Raw genomic sequence first — 9,640 nt, forward strand, 5'->3', positions numbered from 1 at the left:
AATCTTACTTAGGTAGGATTGTAAATAATGAAATATTTTAAATAAATCAATATAAATTGTTATAAATGTGTAAATACGTATTTTGCAAAAAATGTATAGATATAATATAATTCAGACATATAAAGACAATAGATGTTACTATGTTTATATATATTATAAATGTTCAATTTGATGGTAACCTTATAATTTTATCTATTAGTTCATAACTAGTAGATATACTTATCTGTACTGTTATGTACACGACGTTAATAACGTGTACATATGAGCGATTGTCTATCAGTAGATAAGATGTAAGGTACAGATAAGTTAAAAGAAATATGATCTACAAACAGTTGTATTATCATAGTTATAGATTAATAAGGACTATTTTTAAATAAGTAAATATTTTTAATGTATAGAAACGTACTATATTAAACTGCACATATTACTCTACAAATTTATAAACATATAAATACATGATTTTATATAAATAAATATAACCTACACGTATTTAATGTCTTCAATTTTTATATAATCAGGATAAATTAATAAATAAAATTTATAATATTATCATTATTTAAATTAAATGAATTAACAAATTTAATAATATTTTTATTTAGTTTTTATGAATATAAGTAATACAATTTTTAACCAAAAAAAATTACAGTTATAATCATTTTTAAATGAACTTGACAATATTTTCCATTTATAAATACCATATTATAGTGCGCGTGTCAACGAATTATTTGCTTCGGAAACGATAATCAAAACAAATGTTTGATTTGTGATAAAAGGAAATATCCTAATATAGTATAATTATTTGTAATGTTGATGTAGTATTATTTGTCAAAACCGTTGCGACGGTGAGCCTCGTAAAGTGACAAAAACAAAAGAGAAAGTTTTTGTAAAATCTAAAAATGGCAGAGACCACCGGCGATCAATCTCATTCTATACAGTTACCACCAGCGGTTGAAGTATTTGCAAATTTAAAAAACGCACAAAAATTTGCGATCGACGTAGGTAAGTGCTATATATTCATCAGTCCTTTAATTTCTAGTTACTTTATTCCTTTGTTGGAAATTTTTGAAAATATAGCACGGCAGGTTAGATTTGAATAACCAAACAACGTCATAATTTTTAAAAGAATTAATAGTAACTCTTTTATTTTGATGAAATATTTTTTTTTATACAAATAATTATTATTTACATAATATATATGTATTCATGTTGTAATAAATATAATCCAAAAGTACTTGCATATATATTTAGAAAAGATGTATATGTTTCATTATTGTATATTATCTACTTACATTTATATCATTTAGTTTTAAGAAGGTAAGTGAAAATCAAACATTATATTATTTTAATATAATTCCTTTTAATATTTCAGGTGTTTCATTGACTAAAATAGCATACTATTCGACAGTTAGTTATCGCAAAGCATTATATGATAACATTGGTTTGGGAAACACTGGAGAACGAGCATACAAAGTATTTGAAGGAAACAGATTGCATTTTGTTAAATTTGAAACAAGACATTTTGCGAACTGCTTGGATTTTGTTAAAGACAATTTAGTAAATATTGAGCAATTTCATGGAAAAAGTATTAAAGTAACAGGAGGTAGAGCTTTTAAATATACACCACTCTTACAGGAAAAACTAGGTTTAATGTAAGCATTTAAATAATGCTAAACCTTACTTGAACATGTCTTTTACAATGTAAATAAAATTTAATATCATTATGAAGTTCTATGACAAAAGTTAAGATATTTATTTAGAGTGGACAAAGAAGATGAAGTACGCTGTCTGATAAAGGGTTGTAATTTTTTACTGAAACATATACCATGTGAGGCATTTGAATTTGAAAGACATGGAAATCCTGAATATAAATTTCGAAAAACAGGTCCAAATATTTTTCCTTATATGCTTGTTAACATAGGAAGTGGAGTCAGTATATTTAAAGTAAGTTTTAATTACATATGTTAATCTTATAAAGATTGTTATATAATTTATATATTTTACATAATATAATAATTATAGGTACAATCAGATGAAGTATTCGAAAGAGTTGGTGGTACAGCTACAGGTGGGGGTACATTTTGGGGATTAGGTTCATTACTTACTAATGGAAAGGTAATATATATTAAAATAAAATAAAGAATACATATTATATTTAGATCGTTATTTATGTAATTTATCATATTATTAATGCATTTTTATTATTTTACTCATCTTCATATAGTGCATACAAAATTATTATTAGCAGTTCCAATTTACTGTATCATTGTTAGAATAACTATGTAACATAAGTATCTATATGTATAATATTAAGCAAAATTTTTAAAAACCTGCTAGGGCTTTGATGAATTGCTGCAACTTGCAGAACGAGGAGATCACCGTAATGTAGATATGTTGGTAAAAGATATTTATGGAGGTGATTATACTCCTCAAGGATTATCAGGAGAACTTATTGCATCGTCCTTTGGAAAAGCAATGTTTGCTAGCAATCGTGGTAAAAGAAAATATTATATCTATTTTATAACTAACTTTTTGCAAAAATTTATAATTAAATATTTCAGAACAACAAAAATTCTCAGAAGCAGATATAGCACGAAGTCTTCTACTAACAATAAGCAATGATATCGGACAAATAGCTAGCTTATATGCGACTGCACATAATATGGATAAAGTATATTTTGGAGGTTATTTTCTTCGAAACCATCCTCTTTCAATGCATACTGTTTCTTATTCCATCAAGTACTGGTCTAATGTTAGTTTCAATATAGTATCACTAAATAACTTATATTATCTTGATATAAACTTTCATTATATTTTTATGTACTAAGTATAATTATAATTTCTTTCTATAATTATTTTTATTTTTTTAAAGAAATATTGTAAGTTCAAATATTTTCTTTTGTTTTTAATTTTCTATATAGGGGAAAGTCAAACCTCTTTTTCTTCGTCATGAAGGATACCTTGGAGCAATTGGTGCATTTTTATACGGTACTGAACACCCAGAGGAACATAGCTGGTTAGAAAATTATGCTGGTTCTTCTGGTTTTAAAGATTCAATATCTTCTAATCTTGGAATTAAAGTGGAACAGTTAGAAATTGATCAAATTGAAAATGCTGTTACATTCTGTCCATTGTTAAAAGATCCAACATCATATAATCCAGATACAACAGATCTTGTTGAAGATAAAGAAGCTAGGTAAGATTATATAATATATATAATATTATGATATATTATTAGTATGTAAATATGTTTAGAGATTATTGGCTTCACTGTTTTGAGGAATCTGTGGATAAATTTGTTGCAAGAGCTATTCTTAGCCAACCCCAAAATCCAACAGCAAAAGATAGAGCAACAAAACTAAGAGAAAAATATATAAATAGATTGCATTACCTCAATTTACAACCTTTGTAAGTTTTGATTCGAATAATTATCATTAATAATTAATATTATTATAATAAATTACGGAAGATTATTTTAACTATATGTTTTTTATACAGCGCATATGGAATTCTTACTGTAAGAACATTACTGGATACTATAGAACATTGTATGAAAGAATTTGATTTTCCAGATCCTTATTTATATGTAAGTTTTTAAATTTCTATTAGTTATATTGATTTAACAAAAATTCTAATTTATTTAATATTTATACATATTTTATTAAAATTATATCTGTGGGCTACTAATTATTAAGTCGTTTAATTAATAATAAATGAATAGCAAAAAAAGAAGGAAAATGAGGAAGCATTAAAACATTTGAAAGATCGTATAATTGTATTAGACAACTTAGATGGAATAGAAAAATTAAGAGCTTTAATATTAGGAGTTCTTAGTGGTAACATGTTTGACTGGGGAGCAAAAGATGTTGCAACTTTAATGGAAACTACGGACTTTGGTTTTAAAGAAGCACAAGAAAAAATACCTGGTAAATTTATATAAAATAAAAGTATATGAAACATTTTTAATAAAAAGGACGCACAGCAATTATTTTAATTGATGTGTTCAATTTAGGTAGACCATGGTTAGTGGATAATTTAGATGAATGGATACATAGATTACAAAATGATGCTCCCCATAAATGTGCAGCTATTTTTGTTGATAATAGTGGAGTAGACATTGTACTTGGAATTCTACCATTTGCACGTGATTTACTACAACGTGGAACCAAAGTAAATAATTTATGTATATATTGTGCTTATTATATAAAAATAATAATTCCTACACACGAACTATATTAATATAATCCAATATAATTATATTAAAATGGTGTGAATTAATTATAGGTTATTTTATGCGCTAATTCTATGCCAGCTTTAAATGATGTAACTTATCCAGAATTAGTTGTTATATTACGAGATGCTGCTAAAATTTGTAAAGTAATTAAAGAAGGTTTAAAAGAGAACAGGTTACTTGCTATGGAGACTGGACAAGCTGGACCATGTTTAGATTTAAGGTAATATTTATAATAATATAATTATTCATAGAATATCTTTAATATATATTATCTTTTATTCTTTGTTTTATTTTTTATTAGCCGACTGAATTTAGATTTGTGCCTTGCAATGGTCAAACATAATGTCGATCTTATAGTTATCGTAGGAATGGGTCGTACACTTCATACTAATCTTTATGCTAACATGAAGTGTGAATGTTTAAAATTAGCAGTTATTAAAAACCGGTGGTTAGCTCTCAGATTGGGTGGTGATATGTATGCTGTAATATGTAAGTATGAAAAAGCACCACAAAAAACAACTTGTGATATAGATTTAAATATAATTGAAAAACAAGTCTATTCTGAAGATCATATAAAACCAGATGCAAGTTCATGTATAAGTAAAAAAAAATCCACTGAAGACTCAGCATAAAATGGTCAAACAACAATTTAAAAATGTAATTATAAAAATGATCCATTGATTTGAACAAAAAAATATGAAATACTAATTTAAAGCATTCTGACTGAATTATTAGTATTATTTTATTTACCATTATTCGACATTTGTAACTTCGAACAAATGAAAAACAAATGTTAGTGAAATGCTAATATGAATCAAGATTCAACTTTATTTAGTAGTAACTATATAACTAAATTTATTAAATTTATTTATCTTTTATTTTGACTGTAATTTAGATAAATTTAGATTTACAAAAATTAAGAAATATCTAATTTTTCTATTATCTATATAATTATACAGTAAGAACTGTGTGACAATAATCCTTATAATGTTCTTGGTCTATATCTATTTTAACAACTATTTACTATTTCATTGCAAATATAAATGTTTTTAGGATTATAACAGAATTTATAAGATTAATATCGCATTAAGAATGCACTAAGAACATTAAAAGAACAAACAAATGAAAAATTTTAATAGTATAAATAATAGCACTGATAATCAAGATAGCATTCTTCTAATGCGCGAAATTTGTTATTAAATATTTTACCAAACAAAATGAATATATAAAATTTAATCAATGAAAAGTGTATAATATCGCATAGTTTATTCATAAAAATTTTATTAAAAAAAAAAAAGAAAAAAAAAAGAAAAAGAAACAAACAAAAAAAACAAGACTACCAACTTATTTTAACTATTATTTATTATAAGTATATTGTTTATTTTGTTAATTAAAAAAAAAAATATACATCATTTCTTACAAGAAATAAATTTATTTCAATTTCGGCAAATTTTTAACTAAACATTTATGACAATAAGCTATCTTTTTATAGAATTTCACACAATTAATGTAATTATTAAATATATTATTCTATAGAACATATGTATAAATAAATTGGTATGTATTATATGTAAAGCAATGTACAGTACACTTTTTGTGATAATGTAATTATGTTATATAAATTATAAAATAGTAATGTATACTTTTACACTCGGATATTTAACATGAAGGATACTAAAGATATGAAAAATAATCTAATTTAATCTAATTTACTTTATTAGTTTTATAAACGAATTTATCAATATGTTGAATTCATGATAAATGAAAATAATATAACAAGATGTAGAAAACATCACATTTTTATATATACACAGTTTTGTACAAACACATAAATTTATAAAGAAAACAATTCTTGCAAACAGGAATAAAAAATGTTAGATATATCAAAATAAGAGTATCGCAAAAACATTAGTTTAATATAATATAAAATATTATATTATAGTATAAAAAATTTCTAACACAGTATTAGTAGTTGGTTCCATAAATATGCTTGTTATTAGATGATGATGTAAAAATTTCATAATAGATTTCATGTAATGTAGCTACAAAAGTCATTTTTTACTTTATATAAAAAATTCATCTACCTATCAATTTAATTAAATAAGACCATTTAAAAATTATATAAAGCTACACTTATTGCGTTATTTTTCATTGGATAGTGATGATTTTCTTAAACAACAAATTTTTTATAAAATAAAATATTATCTAATCTTTGATTTAGCTTTTTACAAAGTAAATATTGGATATTAATAACAATGTTAACATTCTATGAAATTAAAATACGAAAATTGCTTTTTGTTTTTCTTTAAAAGCATATCAGTTTTTTGCATCGCTTAATGATTTTTTCCGATAAAATCTTTATGTAAATAAATTGCAAATGTATTTTTATTAATAAACTTGAAAACAAATTTAATATACTTTTCTTTTAATTCCATAATCTATTCTTGAAAATAGAAAATAACATTACGCTAATATGAAATTGATAAAATGAGAATCGTTTTAAAAACGATAAAAGTTAATAATAATTCAAAAATAATAAACATCTTTATAACTCATTTATTAATATTACTTTCTGTGTTAGCTGCTTTAATTTCAATACCATTTGCCTTTTTCTTGTTTTTATTATTTTTTTCCGAATTAGTAGCACCAGTATGATGTATACGCTTCATGTGTTTATTGTAATTAGACCAATTAGTGAAAGAACGTAAACAGTCTGTACAAATATATGGTCTTTCACCTGTATGTTGTCTCCTATGTATCTAACAAAAATAAGTATTTTAATTTTAATTATAAAAAATTCATCTCTCTTTTACTTACTGTCAAAATTCCAGAAAACCGGAAAGATTTCTCACAAAATTCACATTTATATGGCATATCTCCTGTATGAATTCTATGATGATCTTGTAAGCGACGACGTACATGAAATTGCTTACCACAAACATCACACTGATATGGTTTTATTGCAGAATGTAATATCACATGGTTATCTAAAATTATATTTTCCAAAAAAGTAAATCTTCCATTACTTGAAATATATATATATATATATATATATGTATATATATATATTAAAATTATATCTATTGTATTCTTACTTAAAACTCTGGCTGTTTTAAAACACTTATTACATTCTTTACATTTAAAATTTTTATCTTCTGCATGACCTGCGATATGATATACCAAAGAACCTTTTGTAGTAAAAGATTTACCACAAATATCACACATAAAATTACGTTCTCCAGTATGAAGTCTACGGTGCATTATTAAGGTGTGTTTAGTAGAAAACCTAATATTATAATAAAATTTAATATTTTTACATATCTCCTTAAATGATAATTCTAAAACTCAAATAAAATATCGCACATTTATAAATTAGAAACATAACACTGTTTATATACTCACTGCTTTTTACAAAATTCACATATAAATTTCTCCTTCATGTCATCGGGGAGATGTAATTTATTATGTGTTTGTAATGAGCTATATTTCTTAAATGATTTTCCACATTTGCAACATGTATGAGGCCTTTCGTTGGAATGTACGGTCTGATGAGAAAGTAATATTCCCTTTTGTGAAAATGTTTTATTACAAGTAGTGCATCTAAAATCATTATTATAAATAATTAATATAAACTAATTTTTTAATACAATTTTGTAATATATTATTGGTATTTACTTATATTGATTAAAATCCCGATGTAGTTTTAAATGTTTTATAAAGCTTGCATATACTTCATAGACTTTATCACATATATTACATTTAAAAGAAGGCTCTCGATTATGCAATGCTTTGTAATGTTGATATAATTCCTACAAAATAATACATAAAAAATAAATTAATTGAGAGAAAAAGAAAATTACAAAAAAAAAACAAGTTCATAAAAAAAAATTTTTTTTGGAATGTACTTTCTACAATAATCCATTTAATTTGATTAGTTTAACTTTCTTTATTATTAATGAATCAATTTAAATTTCTTTTCTATTTTAATAAATATACAAACCGGAAAGTTATTAACATTAAAATCCTCACATATTGCACATGTCCATTGATATTCTTGAATTACATCAGGGAGGCAAAAGTTGTACACAGAAGTTGTATATGTTAATTTATCAGTAGAAGTTGTTGCTGCTTTATTAACTTCATTAAATTTCCTTATTTTTAATTTATTTTCTCTGGTATTTTTCTCTATATTAGGAGTAATAATAGTATTTTCTTCTTGAGTTTCTGTTATCTGTACTAATTCGTCTATTTTTTTTTGCCTTACCACTAATTTTTCACATTTCTTTTTTTTTGGATTAGAGTCTAAAATGAAGCACAGATATAGCATTCCAAGAAGTAATATAAATTACATATTAGTATTATACGAAAATAAATCTTACGCAAAGTAGACAGTTGATCTTTTGTGTCATGTTCCTTAGTTTTTTCATTTACATTAGATTTGTCATCATGAATCAATAATTCCTGTGAAACACATATTTATATGTACAATATATGAAAATTATAAATTTTATATATTAACCCTTAATGGTTAAATCTCTCTATAAATATGATATCCATTATCTTCCAATCATTAAAGATTAAATATAAATATAGGATAATAGAATATTTCTACCACCTTGTTACAGTCTATAGATTCCTTAGTGATTGTTTTGAGATTTTGAGTTTCATTATCAGTATGTTCAATGGTAGTTTGTTTTTCATTAGTTATTGATCCATAAAGTTCATTAAGAAACAATTGAGCCATCTGAGATTTTGTAAAGAAATCGTATGACAATTCTAAATTAGAACTACAAGCACAACAAATAATTTTAGGAAGAACATCTTCTTTCGAAATCTGAAATTTATAAACAAAAAAATAGTGATTATTGTATTAAACAAATATAACATCTTTTTGTTTTAATACATATCAAACTTAAAAACATTGGATTATAAGTTAAAACATAAATCAGATTGAAATATAAACATACCGTAATTTGTAAACAACAAGATATTTTAACATAGATTTCTTCTTTATCAGATATATTTAAATATTCCTGACATTTTACACCGCATAATCGACACCGTATATTTACAGACATCCTTATATAAAAGATCTTAATAAAGATTACATGAATATTTTTTTAATATTATAAATATATGCTACGTTTAAAATAAATTCTGTATAAGAGAAAAAGAGAATATTATATTATAATATTTCTAGATTAGAGTTAACTATTATAACGTTGCAAATAAAACATTAATACAGATCAAAAACATTTGTTTTCAATCTTAAATTTCCTACAATCCTTAAAAAGAGGTTATGAAACCTTCAAATACACACCGCCATGATATATAATCGATTATTGCATATTCTTTGTAATCGATTAATCGTTTGACATAAATGTCAAATTGTACGGTATATCATTTTAC

At 24.0% G+C, this 9,640-nt stretch overlaps 2 protein-coding genes across 2 annotated transcripts; one reads left to right on the plus strand and one right to left on the minus strand.

Annotated features, from left to right (window-relative positions):
* The first annotated feature begins 108 nt into the window (after window positions 1-108).
* Window positions 109-5,457, plus strand: LOC118441262 (4'-phosphopantetheine phosphatase). Its single transcript, XM_035865415.2, has 14 exons — window positions 109-377; window positions 817-999; window positions 1,370-1,649; window positions 1,758-1,941; window positions 2,020-2,112; window positions 2,335-2,491; window positions 2,559-2,749; window positions 2,919-3,193; window positions 3,253-3,405; window positions 3,496-3,583; window positions 3,719-3,923; window positions 4,010-4,167; window positions 4,282-4,451; window positions 4,533-5,457. Exons 2-14 carry the CDS (start codon window positions 897-899, stop codon window positions 4,861-4,863), a joined length of 2,388 nt encoding a protein of 795 aa, XP_035721308.2. The 5' UTR covers window positions 109-377; window positions 817-896; the 3' UTR covers window positions 4,864-5,457.
* A 1,079-nt stretch (window positions 5,458-6,536) lies between these two features.
* On the minus strand, window positions 6,537-9,554 carry LOC118441263 (uncharacterized). Its single transcript, XM_035865418.2, has 9 exons — window positions 9,199-9,554; window positions 8,847-9,065; window positions 8,611-8,692; window positions 8,232-8,533; window positions 7,907-8,040; window positions 7,634-7,831; window positions 7,327-7,517; window positions 7,049-7,218; window positions 6,537-6,990 (listed from the first exon to the last, which is right to left on the minus strand). The coding sequence occupies exons 1-9, from the start codon at window positions 9,307-9,309 to the stop codon at window positions 6,784-6,786; spliced, it is 1,614 nt and encodes a 537-aa protein (XP_035721311.2). The 5' UTR covers window positions 9,310-9,554; the 3' UTR covers window positions 6,537-6,783.
* Window positions 9,555-9,640: the final 86 nt, after the last annotated feature.

Source organism: Vespa mandarinia, chromosome 11, assembly GCF_050613455.1.
Source record: "Vespa mandarinia isolate Hongniang chromosome 11, ASM5061345v1, whole genome shotgun sequence".
Lineage (NCBI taxonomy): Eukaryota > Metazoa > Arthropoda > Insecta > Hymenoptera > Vespidae > Vespa > Vespa mandarinia.